Source organism: Ctenocephalides felis, unplaced genomic scaffold (assembly GCF_003426905.1).
Source record: "Ctenocephalides felis isolate EL2017-DRISC unplaced genomic scaffold, ASM342690v1 CF-g0.4_SCAFFOLD_01886, whole genome shotgun sequence".
Lineage (NCBI taxonomy): Eukaryota > Metazoa > Arthropoda > Insecta > Siphonaptera > Pulicidae > Ctenocephalides > Ctenocephalides felis.
Window position 1 is genome coordinate 163896129 of NW_020538040.1, and position 19131 is coordinate 163915259.

At 31.2% G+C, this 19131-nt stretch overlaps 1 protein-coding gene across 1 annotated transcript in view; it reads left to right on the forward strand.

Annotated features, from left to right (window-relative positions):
* Positions 1–19131, forward strand: part of LOC113376181 (calcium/calmodulin-dependent protein kinase type II alpha chain-like) — a 297389-nt gene that overhangs the window by 132370 nt on the left and 145888 nt on the right. The window contains exons 7-8 of the mRNA XM_026616099.1: positions 15907–16093; positions 17354–17448. Coding sequence (XP_026471884.1) covers positions 15907–16093; positions 17354–17448 — 282 coding nt within the window. The remainder of the gene's footprint in view (positions 1–15906; positions 16094–17353; positions 17449–19131) is intronic.

Here is a 19131-nt window from a genome sequence, read left to right on the forward strand (position 1 = left end):
GCACCGGACACTAAGTCGTCCCTTTGCGCCGGACAGTAAACATATTGATATTTCTTGTGAGAGTTGACCTAATTTATTTTAATTATTTAATTTTGTTATGTATGAGTGCTAACGGTCATTACATACCTTCATTTTTCGTATTTCCTAGTCAAAGAATGAAAATTTTATGATGAATGCTCCAGCTGAGAGCATCGGTGTGGCCCAGCCAAAAGGGTAGATAATTAGTTATTTTTTTTAAATATTTAAGAATATTCGTCAAACACAAATGTGCAGACATTCCAGAGTGTGGAGATGGCTACATATGTGCAGGTTATTTCGAAATGTCCGGTACTAAGTGCCACTGTTTAAAATCATATTTTTTGTTACCAAAGTTTGATTGATAGTATTAATTATTTTGTAGCAAAGATTGCGGTTTTGTTAATTTAGTTTGATTTCTAACTTTGTTATTTAACATAAATCATAATTTAATAAACATTTCGAGAAATATTTTTTGATTTATTTATAAATAATAGGTGTCCGCGTTAGGTGAAACCGTTGTTTCACTTGTTATGTGATTAAAATTAACATACAGTCAATTGCTAGCGATACAGTCTCATTCTTTGAGTAGCTGTAGTATGTGTCTAAATAATTTCTAAAATTATATAATAACCACGAATAAAACAAATTATTTTAATAAACTCACGTTTCTTACACGGCACAGATTTTCATTTGTTTTATTATTTTTACTATATGCGGGGGCATACTACGTATAAGCATATAATCAAAGTAATAATACGCGTGCGATACGACGACCAATCACAATCGACCCGTATAGAAATGATATCGCCTAAAGAAGTTTTACACCAAAAACATTGACAGAAATGTGGTGATAATTAAAGTAACTTCTAGAAGCTAAATATGGTTTAGAAGCAAAATAGATGTGATGTGGGAGTTAAAGTGTTCTGTTGTACTTTTTCCTATTCTACTATAATCGTGGGTGGTTAGTGCCGAGGAGAGACAGAAGCATAAGGGGCAGTTCCTTCTTCGTGGCGAGTGTGAGACGAGCCGGTTCGTGACCGCAATACCAAACGATTCCCGATGTGTCTGGTATGAATAATGGGCGAATAGTGCTTATGTGTGACCTACTGATAATTCTATTAGCTTATACGGCGGTTATCCGCTTATTTTGTGTTTCTATATGATATGCCGGAACGCCAAACACGCAGCAACACATTAACTAAACCACTCTCACCAGATTATATCAATTCGTTATATTATATCCAATGCCCTTTTACAAACCGAACGTATTTACTGATAAATGATCTGCATATTTTCAACTTTGCCGAAACTTGGTATCGGTGATTTAGAAAAAAGTATAAACTTGTATAGAAAAAAGATAGATGCTGATAGATAAACTTGAGGGCCAATGTTCTGATAAAATAGAAGGATTTGCTATCACATATCTACACTTATAGCATAAGTCTATTTTTTATTGGCCTCGCTTACTTGAAGCATTTAGCCACCTACGTTTATTTTTTATATTCTATACTATACTAATTTTATATTCTATACTAGTCTTTCTCAAAGTGGGCGATATCGCCCCTCGGTGGGCGATTGTAATATCCAGGCGGGCGATGGGAGGTTCCTAGCTAAATTTTTTTACATGTATACACAATGTTTTAAGTGGCGTTTTATTTGCTCTCACTGGTAAAGTTTTCTAATTTAGAATGTAAGGTTACATCAACTAATATAGCACAGTATAACTATATTATTAAAATTTAAAAAAATGTTTTTAGAGATTATATAGATATGAAAAATTTGGTAGGGGGGCGCTAATTTTGATCTTCAAAGGGGGCGTTATTATATTATAAGTTTGAGAAACTTCTATACTAATCATATGAGTTGATAGTCAAGAACTGTGAAAAGACTATGTATTCGCTGTGCGATCAGGCGTTTTACACCTAAAACCCAACCTTCAAAAGCCACAAGTGTCAAATAACATTTTATCATAAATTTTATCATATACGAGTATGTGTATATTTATATAAATGTCTGACCATCTCCTTGAAACAGAGACTACTCTTCATGATTTTTTTTTTCTGTGCAATCCTCCGAGGATTATATTTTAAGAATTTACTAGTGGTCCATGGCATCGTGCCTTAAGGCAAGTTGCAGGAACTTCCTGTACCATAACCTTTTTAACATGTTTGATAATTTTGATTTTTTTTTAATTTTGAATATTTTTTATTCAGCTGTTTTAAAGGCGAAATAATTGTTAAACATTATAAATATTGGTACGGAACCCATAGAAATGAAAACAAAATTTATACACATTAATAAAATCACCATAAATTATCTGATAATTTGATGTGGATATGTCTAATGATTATTTTTGACCGCCAAATGGCATTTTTTAAAACTCTTTTTGTTGATTTTTGAAATCGCTGGACCTGCCTTCCGAAAAATTTAATCAATTCTTCACTCCGTCAATACAAGTGCGATGATTTCTCAACCATTTAAATCGGACCTTTAATTCTCTCAAAAACTGAATTATCATTTTTTGCACTTTTTGCACCGTATTTTTGAAACGGCTGGATATGCCTTCGCCAAAAATCAGCACATCTCCTAATCAATAGAAATTGAATGTTCTTTGAATCATTCAAATCGGTTGATCCGTGTTCTCAAAATCGTGGACGAAAATTTGTATCCAAACATACATAGTTACATCCAGACACAACATCCCACAAACATACTCGTACATACATTCACAACAACATACAAACATACATACATTCATTTTTTATAAGGTATGGCAAAATGTTCAAAAACCTTTAAAATGTGAAGTTATGCAAAATTTTTCATTTTCGATTTTTTACTATAACTTTAGTTAACAATAGTATATAAAATATATTTAGCTCTACATTCGCTCATTTTCGTAACGTTTACATAAATATAAATTATATTTTCAACCTCAAATATTCCTGACAGGCATTAATGAAAATTGATTATTAATTTGATCTATAGTTTCTATTTATACTCATTACGTGACTACCGGTTTCCTTCATCTATATCACTACCATAAATTTGAAGATACTGTTATCCCTAAGCCCCTTTAGTATATCAAATTATCTAACATCTTTGACACAAATTACTAAACCTTGTTTATATTACATTAAATCATACTATATTCCTATAATTTAAAAACAACATAACATAAACATATATAGTAAACACAACTTATGGACCGATTCTGTCGCATAACGGACTAATGTTATGGCAAGGCTATGCTATAAAGAACTTTCCATACTAATTTGCTGTGTTGCTGTGCAGTCAGGCGTTTTTCTCAGGTTGTCAAATAGAAAACCTAACCTAGAAATCGCGCAAATGTCAAAAAAACGATCTTAGATAACAGGGTCTTTCCGACCCAGCTTCATAACATACGAGTAACGTTGCAGTTTATGTGTAAAACGTTTGAATGCACAGCAAATACATGACATTTTGACAGTATTTAATATAATTCAGTAGCATAATGTATGGAAGTTGGGGCGTAACATGGCCTTGCCATAACATTCGTCTGTTTTGCGGCAGAATGGTTAACCGATGGGTTGCTTTCGTGAAAAACATTAGGTTAAGTGTTAAACTGACTGGTTAATGGAAAACATAATTCTAAATAGATTTGATTGCTATTAAAACAATGAATAAAAAAAGATCTTATGAAGGTGAAGATACAATTCTGGATTTTATAACGATCTTAATAATTTTGCAAATGTTTTTATCCAAATTATAGGTATTTATTATAAAATATAAAATCACTTTGTGGAAATTGATAAATTCGATTTTATTCCATCGTTAATAAAATAAACACGTCTCTTTATAGACAACTTGAAACTAATAAGAAATAACTTGAAGAGTTTTTTTTTTTTTTTTTTTTTTTTTTTTTTTTTTTTTTTTTTTTTTATTGGCCTCGCTTACTCGAGCATTTAGCCACCTTCATTATTCTATACAATCATATACAATCTTCAATTTTATACTATCTTCTTCTTCATATAATCCTATTCTTCTTCTATACTTCTTAACTAACTTATCTTCATTCTTCTTTTTTACTATCTTCTCACTTCATCTTCTAACCACTATCTCTTCTTTCTTCTATACTTCTCATTACTTCTTACTTCAATTCATTTTTAAATTCTAATTATCTAATTTTTATACATTTTGATTTTTACATACATATCTTATTAGTACAATTCATAATTCTATTATTATTCCAACTAGTTAATATTATTTTTCAAATTCTGGCCGGAGATTCGAACTCGGAACCTCCAGCATGTGAATCGGGAACGCTACTCTTGAGCTAATCCCGCCACAACTTGAAGAGTTTTTCTCATTTTTATATAAAGTTGTCTAAAAAACGACGTTGAGTGTTTATTTTGTTTCTTTGCGTTGAGTGTTTTAATTGAATATAACGTTATATATCAATTTCCACAAAGTGATTTTATATTTTGCAAAAAAATCTTTATCCCTCATATTGCTTTATAACCAAAATACATCAAATGTTCTTTGTATACCAATATATGTCATTAATTGCTGTGCTCAAGCATCGATTTGGAATGTAATTGCAATTAGCTGAGCCTAGTATGATCAAGCAATCAATATCTGGTTTGCTTTGGCAATCAGTAAATATACTTGAAATCAGTTCGAGTTGTCGTCATTATACCGTGTGATTCGTGTGACTTCAAAGAGACCTCTGCCATATTAGCACATGGAAGTGATAGGTCCGACCGAAAACAGACCCGCATCGTTATAAGGTCTTACCGACACCTTTAGAGAATATTGGTTTGGATGCAAATAAATTTATGAACTAGTGGTGCATGGCATCGTGCCTTAAGGCAAATTGTTGGAACTTGCCCTACCAAAAATTATTTATTTCAAAAAAGAATCAACTAGTCTACGATGATTCAGTTATCATAAGATTTTGTCTTGCTTGTTTATATGTGAAATACACGGCAAATAGATAGACATGTTTATAATTTTTACTACCAAAAACAAGCATACAAAAACAAGCATGCTCGGTTGAGAAGTTTGATTTTTTTCCAGAAAACCCCATACGTCCATTTTATGTTTCTTTGCTGTTTCAAGACATTTTGAATTATTCCAACACAAAAATTGACAAAAGTGCGTATGATTTTGACTAACGTTTTGTCGAAAAGATTGTGCGAAAAAAGAATCATGCTGCAAAGGTAAGTAATGATCAGCCAAACTTTCGCATTTCGGTTTCTGAGAGAATAGTAATTTCCGATTTCAATCATTCAAAAATCATTTTATTTGTATTGATAAATTATTTAATGCAAAAATTGACAAAAGTGTGTGTATGTTTGATTTTGATGTGTACCAATGCTTTATCAAAAAGTCTGCACCATTTTTTTTTAGTTTGAAAGCAAAATGACGACTTGGAACAATCAGTTTTGCTTCGTGATTGGTCGAACCATTTCTCAGACATTAAATAAAATATGTTGGTCTACGTTTCCACAAACAACTCCTTTAAAAAAACTGGTCAATAGATATTAGATTAGAATCGTGCTGAACGGTTTTTGGTAATGATCAGCCAACTTCGAGACCTAGTTTTCTAAATACATTTTGTTCCTGCAAGTTGGGAATGTATTGATTAATTTGCAATTGAGATAACTTATTTTTAATGAAAGTTTTCATGTAATTTCTGTAATCAACAGATTATTATAAGGGAAAAAAATCGGAAAGTTTCCACCTCATATTGATCAAGTCAATTATTTATAGCATCGCGAAATTTCTAGAACTTGCCTCTAGGCAACCATGTAGTTCTTTATCCTGTCAACGACTGGATTCTGGTGGAATTCAGAAAACAGGTCATAATCAACCTGCATGACCTGTTTCTGAATTCTGGCGTCGAAAACCTTTAATGTTCCCTCGCCAACATTGTCGTGTTATATCAGAGTTTCAATTACCTCTGGCCCACTTTGTGATGTAATGATGTAACCAGACTCAGAGCATGATGCATTACGCTAATCACTCTCATTAGGTTACGTCGGGAACGATCCATATTCAACACTATTACTACACTGCGGTCAGCTTTCGATCCTCAAAGCATTGTCGATTCCAGATTACGTAATAATAATATTAACAGCATAACTGAAACTGTTTTGATCAATCATTTTAAACCAAATCTATAATCCTTCGTGAGGTCATTTTATCCAGTTTCAAAATACATTTTTTTGAACATTTTACAATAGCTTATAATCTTCTTCTTCGCTGTTTTAAGGAAATACACTAGTGGTGAATGGCATCGTGCCGGCAAATTGTTGGAACTTCCCGTACCAAAAATTTAAATTTTTTAAAAAAACCAAAATTTTTAGATAACTCTGAAAAGGTCATATTATTGAAAATTTTATAATTTTTGGAAAAAATGACTTTTTTGAAAAATTAATTTTTTTTTTTAGAAAATGTTGAACTTTTTTTCAAAGCAATCGTGCTGCGTGACTTTTTTGGAGAAGAAATATCAAAGCGCGTAAGCGACGCGTCGCAGACCAACGCATAAACGTTGATACGGAACCCATAGAAATGTAAACAAAATATGTTCTTATTATTAAAATTTTTATAGAATATCTGATAATTTGATGTGCATATGTCTAATGCTCATTTTTGACAACCAAATGGCATTTTTTGTACTTTTTTAATTGGATTTCCAAAAGCGCTAGTCCTGCCTTCTCAAAAATGTAATAAACTATTTATTTTGTCAATACAAGTAAAATGTTTTTTGAATTATTAAAATCAGATGCTCCGTTCTCTTAAGAACTCAGTTACCGTTTTTGGCACCGTATTTTTGAAACGGCTAGACCTGCCTTGCCCAAAAATTAATCAACACGTTTCCTTACCAATAGGAATCAAATGCTTTTTGAATTATTCAAATCGGTTGAACGGTTCCGAAATCGTCGACGAAAATTTGTATCCGAACACACACATACACATAAATCCATTATTTATAAGGTATGTTCAGAAACCTTTGAAACGTAAAGATGTATACAAAAAAATATTTTCAATTTTTTTGCGATTACTAGAACTTACGGGAAGTTAGGTGCACTTTGAAGATTGTTGTTTCCAATAATTAACTCCGAATTATTTTATTTTTTATGTTCAATATGAACGGTGTAATATGAAACTTGTCTTCAATTTGGAATATAAATCAAAAATCATATATATATATATATATATATATATATATAATTATTTTTTATGTAAAAATATGAAAATGTGACCGAAAATGGTCACATTTTCACCAAAGCTTCAGAGGTTGCATTTGAAGCTCATAATTTCCAATTTGAGATAATTTTTATCAGGACAGTTACGGCCATACTATCACCCGTTTCGTTGAGTTCTGGGTCACCCCTGTTTATATATATATATATATATATATACAGGGCCGGTCCTGCCTTGCATGCGATGCATGCAAAAAATGCGGGCGCACGCCTTAGGGGGCGCCAAACCGAGATTCGGAAATGAAATTTATAATATATTATTCACTTTTTTTAATATAAAATCTAGAATACTTAGTAGATTATAATAAACAATCTAACTCAATGGATACGTAGACGCAAAGAGCTTATTCAGTTTGCAATGTCATATCAGTAGAAACAATTCATTACTTTGCAAATTAGTAAATTATTGTTCCGCTCATTATTTAATGTACTTATTAAATTCTTCTCGTTTGAAGTTAATGTGGATTCGAAAAAGAAATTATCTAGTGTTCAAACCCGTAAGCGCAAACCTACGAAAGTTTAAATTATTGGGCATTATTGACGAAAAACTACGAGCTGATTTAGATTGAACGAAACTTGTTAAAAAAATAGATATAAATTATAATAGAGAAACATGGAAAATCGGAAGTCAGTGCATAGAAAATGGCTTATTAATACCGAGAAACTGAATAGTAACTTTTGTTTTTGTTGAAAATTTTTCTCATCTGATGAACTTTGAACGTTGAAAACATTTGTGGTTAGATTTATGGAAATGGAGCAAATATGAAAAATGAAAGCAAAATGTACTAGAAACAAGAATCTTGAGCTTTTTTTATACCTATTGGTGTCCATACTAATTTTAATTATTAACTAAGCAGAAATAATACACATACAAATATAATTGTGTTTTGTTTTCAATATAGTAAAGAAAATATGTAATTTCTTTGCATCTTTTAATAAAATACGTTAAAAATTTAACTTTAAAACAACAATATGATATTCTGAATCAGATGGAAAAGTAAATGTGAATACAATTCGGTCCTTACGGTATCAATAAGAAGTTTACGATGCAATTTTGGATATTGTAAATAATGAATAAAAAAATTAAAATAAAATTTAAAAAATCCAACATGAAAACAGTGTTCTGTTTAAAAATGAAACAAGTAAAATGTTTCAAAATCCAAATATTAATATTACACACATGTTAAAAATACTTGAAAATGTAGAATATTTGATTATGGTCAACCCGCAAATCGCTTCGATTTTCTAAATAAAATTAGAATCAATGTATTTTATAAGCTTTTAGATTATATTTATTTTTTTGTGTACTAAATCCAGAATGATTAACCCCTTCGATTCGGATGCCAAAAATTCGCGAGTGAAAAGTGTTAAAAATCAATTTGAATAATTTACGTAAATATTTATATAATTATGATGATAAATGTTAAAACAGTTAAAATTATTGGGGGGGGGGCGCTAGAACAAATCTTGCATGCGGGCGCTGAGGACCCCAGGACCGGCCCTGTATATATATATATATATATATATATATATATATAATGAATAGTTTAGATAGTATTTAACAATATAATATCATAATATAACTATAAAGAAGACAAATTTGACTGACAGAGGTGCCTGGTATGAGAGATTATGAAAACAGTTTTCATATTGTAAGTTATATATTTGTAAAAAGTCGTCAACAATTTTTAACTAGAAATTTTTCATTAAATGCTTAGATCTAATAATTAAAAACTTACTTGCGAACATCAATACAAAAAAGGAACAATTATTATTATGTTATATGTCAATAAAACTTAAAAAAAAATATAAAAATAGATCTAATTTTAAAAAACGTGAAATGTGTATAAAAATTAAACTATGCATGACATTTTGTTTGTTATTTAACACTCATTTGTTTTAATGTTGTGATAATTTGCATTGACTGATGGTGGCAATTAATTTTTCACTACTCATAGGGTAAATTATAGTAATCGCAAAAAAAACGAAAATGAAAATTTTATATATCTTTACGTTTCCATCCTTCTGAACATTTAGGCATTACCTTAGAAAAGATGGATATATGTGTGTTTGTATATGATTTTTGTTATGTTAGGAAAAGTTTCCAATATATTTACAAGACAGCATTGCCAGAACATATGATCATTTTTTATCAGACTTCTAATACTTGTCATCCTATTATTTTATATGTTAATAATGTCGACCTTTGAAGATTTACCCAATAATTTTTCATCTCTAGTATGCGGCTGTTACTAAGCACTGCTGTTACCATGTCAGATACACTTTTTCTACCTGCTAAGACCCTTTTTGCCCCCACCCAAGGGTCTCGTGACTTTGGCCTTGGTCACTATGTGCGTGTTTAGTGTGCAGTGAGAAACGGTCGGTTTAACTTGATAATTTTATTGAAAATATTACATTTTTATATGTAATTTATATATAATTTTTAGTTATTTTTTTAGTATTTTTGTTTTGGGTGTAATTAGAACTACATAAAAAATGTTAACTTTTTTGTGTTCGGCTTGGTATGGTACGTACGCATATTTCTTTAAGAGGTTTCTTTAAAGGATTTTTAAAAAAGCGATTTTTTTTTCATATTAATTCGGTGAATATTTTCAAAAACGCAAATTTGAAAAAGAAAAAGCGGTTGGGACGGATAAAAGTAGTTAGTGTCTCAGTGAAAAAATAAAAAAAAACAGGAAAACTCAATTACACGTGATTCGTCTTTTGTGTATTGCATTTTTAGTTTTATAACAGTGTTCCAAGCAATTGTTAAATATGTGAAATGTGAAAATTGTTCCGACTGGTTCGAAAACTGTGGAATCGCTTCATATATAGTTGCCGACATATATGAATGAAGGAATGAAGAAATTACACCACTATTGTATTATTATATATAAACGCAATATGAATTGCAATTTGGGCTCAATGCATATCCACATGCCAAAAAAGATAAGCTGCGCAAGAAATGGAAGAATGGCTCGTAGACAACACCAGCTCGTGATATTAGAAGTTGCCGAATTGGCTAAGGATTTATTATATGCGCCTGAAATATAGACCACTTCATATAAGTTGATGAAAATTTATTATCCCACGTAAAGAGCATTCCAAACGTTTTCCTCAGAATGATGTACATTCTCAAAACCATATCAAGACACCATTCAGTTTTGGTAGAAGTTACTAATAAATATGTACAAACATTTCAACAAGAAATTTCTAAAAAAAAAACAACTTTGTGTTTGGATATAAAGTTTATTAAGACAAGCAATTTTTACAAATTTTATAATACAAAGAGCAAGAATTTTATAAGTTTATTATTTGTAATCTTAATGACAATTTAGTTGTGCTTCTATTTTAACCTTACCCTAGCTGGAATCAGCTAGACTATTGAAACGATTACCAAGAGGCAAAGATGGCGCATTTTTGACTTGGCTACTACGAACATTACGATTCCCTTGTTGGTCTTCTTCAGTGGTGCCTTTTTTCTTGCGGGCCCCTGTGTTTGGTTGTTCATTTTTGGAAGCTTCTAACGTTGGAAAGTAATCATCATTGTTTATATCTGGAGCCGCACGACTTTTTTTCTTACTGCCACTTTTATTAGAGGATGATCGATTTCTAAGTGCCGGCGGCACATATCCACCAACAGGTTTTGACGAACCTGGTTTCTCTACTTTCTTGTCCATTGTAGCTGGAGCAGGTTTGCCCAATTTTGTCCACGGACCAACTGCTGGCTCATCATCTTCGGTGGACTCATCGTCAATATTGCGGTGCATACAATCGCTAATGGCGGCGTTTTGGGCTTGTTCATGTTCACTTATTGATAGGTGTCCGATTTTTAACCCCGTGTAATCTTTTGTCTCCTCCTCAAAATCTTTCCATTCTTCATCTCTGGCGGGAGTCTGAAGCTCCTTGCTTTCTTTTTCGGTTTTTGTTTGGGCCTTCTTGATCGCCTTATCCATCTCTTTCACCAGTTCATCTGCCGTCGAAAATTTCTTAACAGTCTTGGACTTCCTACGATCTTTTTTTGCAAAAAAATTATCCAATTCGTCCATTTTGATATAGATAAGCAAGGACTTTAACGAAACAGGTCAAACAAAACTTGATTGAAATTATTAAACACGGCTTTGATGTGATCATGCACTCATTACAATATTCAACGAAGGCACGTACGACATAGATATGTTTTTGCAATATATTAGATGCACAAAATATACATCTGGCAATTTTTTGACAGCCAAAGAGAAATAATATTTAGAGTCTGTTCTACTGCGCATGCGCCATCTCTATACTGTTTGGTTAATAACGTTAAATTAATAACGATAAATGTACAATATCTTATTTATCTCAAGCTGTGTTTAAAATGTTAATCAACATTCATAGTATATTACAGCATAAAATAATATATTTTACATTTAATACTTTGTGATTCGAAGTAAATTTAAAATAAGTACTTGTTGCAAAGTGTAAAATATTTTATTAACGTTTTAGCCAGAAATTATTTAATTATATATAAACTATTTGAAGTAATGAGCTGTTTCACTGGTTTTCTTAAAATTGTATATACTCCGCGCTCACCGTTTAATTCCGCCCTGTGTTTAGCGGTTTGATTAGCGTTGACGTCCGCACTTAAATAAAATATATTTTTAGAACATGAAGTTAAATTAATTTTAATTTAACAAATATTATGAATAGAATTTCCTTTGATTATATTTATTCATACACTCAAAAAGTTTTACCAAAACGAAATTATTAGGTAATTTATTTTTAAGTGTTTTGATTTCTATACTATTTTAAACAAGGGTTGCCAACATTGATTTGCGCCAAATATTAGTTTTAATTTTTTTTGTGTTTAGTTATTTGGAATGCTTAGTGTAATAATGAATAAAAATTACCTGCGTATTTGATTTTTGACGCATTTTCAATATTTGGCACTATTAAATAATTATTTTTTGTAGTATCAAAGTTTAATATTTTTTGTGGCTACGTTGGCATTATGATCCTACGTACTCATTTTGACAACACTTCACTTATTTTTTCCACAAACTTCTGCAAGTACACTTTTTGTTTTTTTCCTTTTCATTTATAATTCACTTATTTTCCACTTTTTAGTTATTCCATCTTAAGTTTATAAAACTTCATATTATTTGTGTAAATGGAGGCATCAAATGAAACAAACAATTCAAAAACTCAGGTTGCTGGGACTGAAGAGGTTAGTGCAGTTCCAGATGGTGTGTTTGAGCTATGCGTCGGTTTGACTGTACAAGTTATGGCTGAAAACCCGGAAAATATACCGGAATTCAGTGCCGAGTATTTTAAGGAAGTAAAAAGAGAAATACAAAAACAACAGGAAAAAGAGGCAAACACTGAATCTATAAACCAGATTATGCCTCAGGCTGCCTTAGTTAGAGATGAAATGATGATGCGTCGTAAGAGCGTTCGAGGCGAGCCCTTTGATTTGCGCTCTGTAGTATCAGATTTATGTGCGCCGGAGACATATCTCAAATCTCCTGAAGAGAAATCATTTCTAACACACTGCTTGAGGAAATCTGTACTATTCCGCCATGTTGACTGCAGTACGTTTAGCGAACTAATTGACACCATGAGGCTGGTCGAGTATGAAGCTGATGAGAAGATCATCAAAGAACCTGAAATAGGTAACCGTTTTTATGTAGTAGAATCTGGTGTTTTTGAATATACTTACCACGCACCAGAATCCCGAAGAAGGACTTCAATAAATTTGACACGAGGTGAGACATTCGGAGATTTATTTTTGCTTTATCCTGTCGAAAGTACGATAACCGTCTTCGCTGTTACTGATGGGTCACTTTGGACAATTGACAGGATAACATACCGAAATCGATTATTAAGAACATCGATAATTAAAAGAAAAACAAAACTTCGTCTCATCAACTATGTCGGGTGTTTTAAGAATTTAAGCCCGTCTGAACGATGCAACCTAGCAGACGCTCTAAAATTTGTGAAATTTTCTAAGGGAAACTACGTATTCAAAGAGAATGATTCATCTAGTGCCATATACTTAGTAGAACAAGGCCTCGTAACTTTAACAAAAAAAAACAGGTGGGACAAGGACGAGAAAGTGCAAAACGTTGGTATGAATGGTTTCTTTGGTGAATTAGCCCTATTAAAGGCGCATCCAAGACCGACTTCAGCTCTTGTTGAACTAGACTGCAGCTTATACTCAATCGATTGCATCGAATTCGAAAGAATATTCGGTACTATAACGGATATTCTAAAACGTGATATGAGTTCTTTCACAACAGAGCTTCAACGAATGCATGGGAAGAGTTACAAAGTATCCTTATTAAAAAACGTATTGGGCACTTCTGCCAGATTGCCCCAACTTAACAAACATCAAATTGGAAGCGAAAGTTCCTCATCCGAGCCCACATGTAGTCGGTGCACTTCATTACTTCACGAAGAAAACTCTAGTGAGGACGAGGCATGAATAATATGAATTGTATTTTTTTTTTGTTAATTCTGTATCTTCGCAATCTCATTACTTATGTTTTTTCAAAATTATTTAATAAAGTTTTTATTTTCCATATGTATTTGATTTATTTTAAATTATAATATTTCAGGAGTTCATGTACAAAATTTTTAAATTTAGGTTCACAAACTGGCAAAACTGGTCAACCATTTACAAAGTATAAAACTTCATAACAATTTATTTCTTTTATCTGGGGATCTCGAAGTGTTTTTATTTCCTTATTCGCTCGATATGATATAAAGTAATTATTTTAAATACAATCGAATAAATTTATTTATGTAAACATAGTAAATAAAATTGTTTATAAACAATGTTGCAAAATTTTGATGATTCTACTTTGCTGATATCACAAATTTACTGAAGCTAAAGATGATTTTACACATTTTCGATTTTATTCTCTAATAAATAAGGTCTAACATAATAATAGTCGAATAAAAATTTAGTAAATAAAATATATTATTTTAAAAATTGAACTTTAATACTCAACATTATCTAAAATTCCCAATATTGTTCAATAAATTTTTTATTACAAGAATTTTTAAATATTTTATGATGTATCAAAAACATTGTTAATTCAACACTTTAATTTAATTTTATTAATAGCATTTTAAACCTCCCAAAGGAGAAGTTTGGTTTCGCCAGGAAATCCGATTTGTTATTATTTGATTTGATTTGATTTGAATTGCTTTTATGTTTTCTCGACGTTTCAAGTCATTCGGAATCGAATGTGACTAAATTTAAGGAATCGTGCTGATTAGTTTTTGGTGAAGATTTTGGGGTCTTTCTTCGTAATTAAGCGTTTAAATTTTTTTTTACGATTTGATGAAATTATACATACATTTCGTTGTCTGAAATGACATACTAAAATATTATAGGCTTACGATTTATATAAATTCATTTAGGTTTGAAATTGCGCCGCCTAGCTATATGCATGCGTTCTGTGTTTTGTATGTACTATTGATTACCGTTGTTACCGAAGTAAAATTATATGAAATATGTTAATTAAATTAATTTGATTTATGCAATTACTGTTTTTATATGGATGCTTGAAAGATAACAATTTATATAAATCGAAAAGTTCATGCAATTTGCTTAAGGCGAAATGCCACTTACTCGTAGTCAACTTCCCGTTGGGGTAAGTTATAGTAATTGCAGAAAAATCGAAAATGAAAGTTTTTGCTTATCTTTACGTTTCAAACGTTTCTGAACATTTTGGCATACTTTATTGTTAGAAAAAATGGTATGTGTGTGTGTGTTTTTTTCTCTACGATTTCGGGCTCATGGATTATCCGATTTGAATGATTCAAAAAACATTCGATTCCTACTGATAGGGAGACGTGCCGATTAGTTTTTGGCGAAGACAGGTCCAGCCGTTTCGAAGATACGGGGCAAAAAGTGCCAAATTTGGTAATTCAGTTTTTGAGGTAAAGGAGCGCCCGATTTGAATGATTCAAAAAACATTTTATTTGTATTGACGAAATGAAGAATTGAATAAATTTTTGGTAAGACAGGCCTAGCGGTTTCGGGGATACAGAAGAAAATGTGAAAAAAATGATATTTGGTGGTCAAAAATGATTATTATACATATACACATCAAATTATCAGATATTTTATAGATATTTTAATAATAAGAAATTTTGACACAATTTTTTTGGGGTCCGTACCAAGATTTTCAATTTTTAAAGTTCACTTAAACAAATTTCAAAATCTTCAGAATTTTTTTTTTCAAAATTTTCAAAAATATACAAATTATTATACTTCTAATATAAATTTTAAATTTACAATTCAGTTTAAAACTGTATATATTTTACATGCGTTATTCTATTCGTAAGAAATATATCCTCACAATTCAGCATGTCTTTTTAATGTAAACATTCTCAAGTGTTTTGGGCGATAAGATCATCGCTGTATATTTTAGGAATGATAAAGTATATATTAATTATAATTATCTCTTTGAAAATATTCAAAACAATTGTTATGAATCATTGATCATTTTTTTTTTGCTGGCATATTTAATTGTGGTACGGGAAGTTTCACCAATTTGGTTTAAGGCACGATGCCACGACCAGTAGTTTATACTATGTTGCTATGAGCTTCGACTATTAGTCTAAATTAACTGATGTTTTATACTTTCAGCCCGAGAATCTGCTTTTAGCGAGCAAAGCAAAAGGCGCAGCCGTCAAATTAGCAGATTTCGGCCTGGCAATCGAAGTTCAAGGTGAACAACAAGCGTGGTTCGGTTTCGCCGGAACGCCTGGTTATCTATCACCAGAAGTGCTCAAGAAGGAACCCTATGGCAAACCTGTAGACATTTGGGCTTGCGGTAAGAAGAGATTATTTTTAATAGAATACTTTGAACATACACAGAAGTTATGAAAAAAGTTATAGAAGATGAAAGATTTTCTCTTTCTTTACTTTTTTTACCTAGCCTATGGGGTAGCCATTGGACAAATAGATACTTAGTTAATAGATGTCTTATTTAAACATTTGAAGAAAAACACTCATAATATCACAAGTATTTACCCAATAAAAAATGAAAATGTTATGAGCACATTTTTTTACAAAAATTACACCGTATATAACCTTGATCTGGTATTTTGTCACAAGTATTTACCCAATAAAAAATGAAAATGTTATGAGCACATTTTTTTACAAAAATTACACCGTATATAACCTTGATCTGGTATTTTGTCAAAAATATTTATCAGCAGAGATGGAATAACTTATATTTAATTTCTTTTGTAAAATTGTTTTTTTTTGTTACCTTATGGGGCAATTCTGTCGTAACAGAGCTCATAATATAGTGTTGTCATGGCAACGCTATGTTATGCTTGTTATTGGTAGTGAAAACTATGAAAATATCTATCTATTTGCTGTGCGATCAGGCGTATTTTACATATAAACAAAGCAAGGAAGAATGTTGTGATAACTGCATCATCGAAGATTTTGTTATCATAAGATTCTTCCTTGCTTGTTTATATGTAAAATACGCAAGATCATGCGGCAAAGAAATAAATATTTTCACAGTTTCACTACCAATATATAAGCATAAGATAGCGTTGCCATCTTATCGTCTTTGTTACGGCAGAATTGCCCCATTATAACCTCATTTTTTATTTATTTTTTTTAATATTTATTTTTATTTATTTTTTTTTACTGTTTTACTATTTAGTTGTATGAAGGTTTAGGTGGTTTTTTATGCCCCACCCACATATAAGCTTTTATAAAGGTTATATAAAAAAATTTACAAATAACAATACATCTTATAATAAATTAAATAACGTATACTTTAAAATTCAAATTCAGAGATCATAAACTAAATAACAGAGCTTAAAAGCTAAAAAAACTTCCGACTTTATGTTTGTTATGAATTTTCATACATGGCCATTTATCTCCTGATAACGACGTCGTGAAATAATATATCATTAGGCATTTTTGCTTTCTACTTCAAAATAGTATCGTTAAATAATTATCCAATAAAATATTCTTACATGTATATGGCTATAAATTGATGTATGTATGCATTTTAAGTATTTTTTACTCTATTTATATTTTTATAATATGATTTTTTTCTGTGTTTCAGGGGTTATACTCTACATTCTTCTAGTCGGTTACCCACCATTTTGGGATGAGGATCAACATCGGTTATATGCACAAATCAAAGCAGGAGCTTATGATGTAAGTATTTTTATAATTACATTTCCAAATAAAATTTGGAACCGATTCTGCCGCATAACAGAAAAATGTTATGGCAAGGCCATGTTACGAACAATTTTCTATACTAAATATTGAAAAAGCCATCTTGTTGGTATGCAGTCAGGCATATTTCTTAGGTTGTCAGATAGAAAACATAACCTAGAAACCGCACAAATGCCAAAAAAACGATGTTAGATAACAGGGCGTTTCTGACTCGGCTTTATAACATACGAGTAACGTTGCAGTTTATGCATAAAACGACTGAACAAACAGCAAATATGTGTCATTTTGACAGTATTCAGTATGATTCAGTAGCATAATGTATGGAAGTTGGATCGTAACATGATCTTGCCATAACATTTTGCTGTTATGTGGCAGAATCGGTCCCTAAATAAATAATAAATATTCTAATGGTTCAAAGTTTTAAAAACCAACGACCAATTTTATTTTATCTTTTCATTGGTCGATTCGAAAATCAAATAGAAATGTATGTTACGTCAAGAGAAATGTGATATCGGAAGGCTACGTATTTGCTGTTCGATCAGGCGTTTTACACATAAAACCTTACCTCCAAAAGACAGATAACAAGCTTATCATAAGTTCAACTTTCTGATGTTACTTTGATACCATTACATGAAGTCGAGCTAAATATTTGAAGTTAATATTTTGACGTTTGTGCCTTTTGGAGGTTGAATTTTTTTAATTATCTGCTGGGGTTGCTAAAAATTGGCGCTCGCCACCTCTTTGTCAATAGTTTACATAACACCCTAAAGGGGCAGACACTACATATTTGGCATCATACTGATATATGTCCTAATGTATATGTATATATATATATATATATATATATATATATATATATCAACAGGTTTATATCAGAAAATATGCTAATAGTTCGTGAGCGCTATAATATTAAACTGCACCACATTCTGAAACTAAAAAAAAAATTAGTTGATGCAAATCGGTGAATAAAAAATAACAAGTGAGATCGGTGACAATTTTTTAATCCCAATTGGATCACAAAACATAATATTTTCCGAACAACTCGGTATAATAATATAGTTTAACTTCAAAAGCGCCCATATCGCAGATGGCGAATATATAAAGAAAACACCATACTGATATCCAATCGAATGCTTTTTTTCCATCGAATTCTTCTAAATATCAAAAACCTTGTTATTATAATACAATTTCAATTTCTACATATTGATTTAATAAATCCATTTGAAAGACAATAAAATTCGTTCTAAAAATACCTAAGAAACACAATGGCTTATAATACGCCATACCATTCTGTCAGGAGCATGGCATAGATTCGCATCCAACCAACCACTTTGACTGTGGCAAGTGATATAAATAGCTGAAATATGATACGGGTAATCAAATACAAAAATACATAGATATACTTTTCAAAAACACATGGATATACATTTCAGTAATCAATTACAAGAAATGGACGTCGATTGTTTGTCGAGTTCTAAAATTAATCCTGTACAGGGCGAGTAAATGTCTGCAGTGGATGTGTAGAGTGTTTTTGCCACACAGTGTGTGTGTATGACGGGGAATGTTTTGCAAACAGAAAACAATAGCTTTCATAGGATTAGAATCGAAGTGATTGATGCAGATTATAGAGCTGGTAAGGTATTTTGAAGAATGTCCACCGGC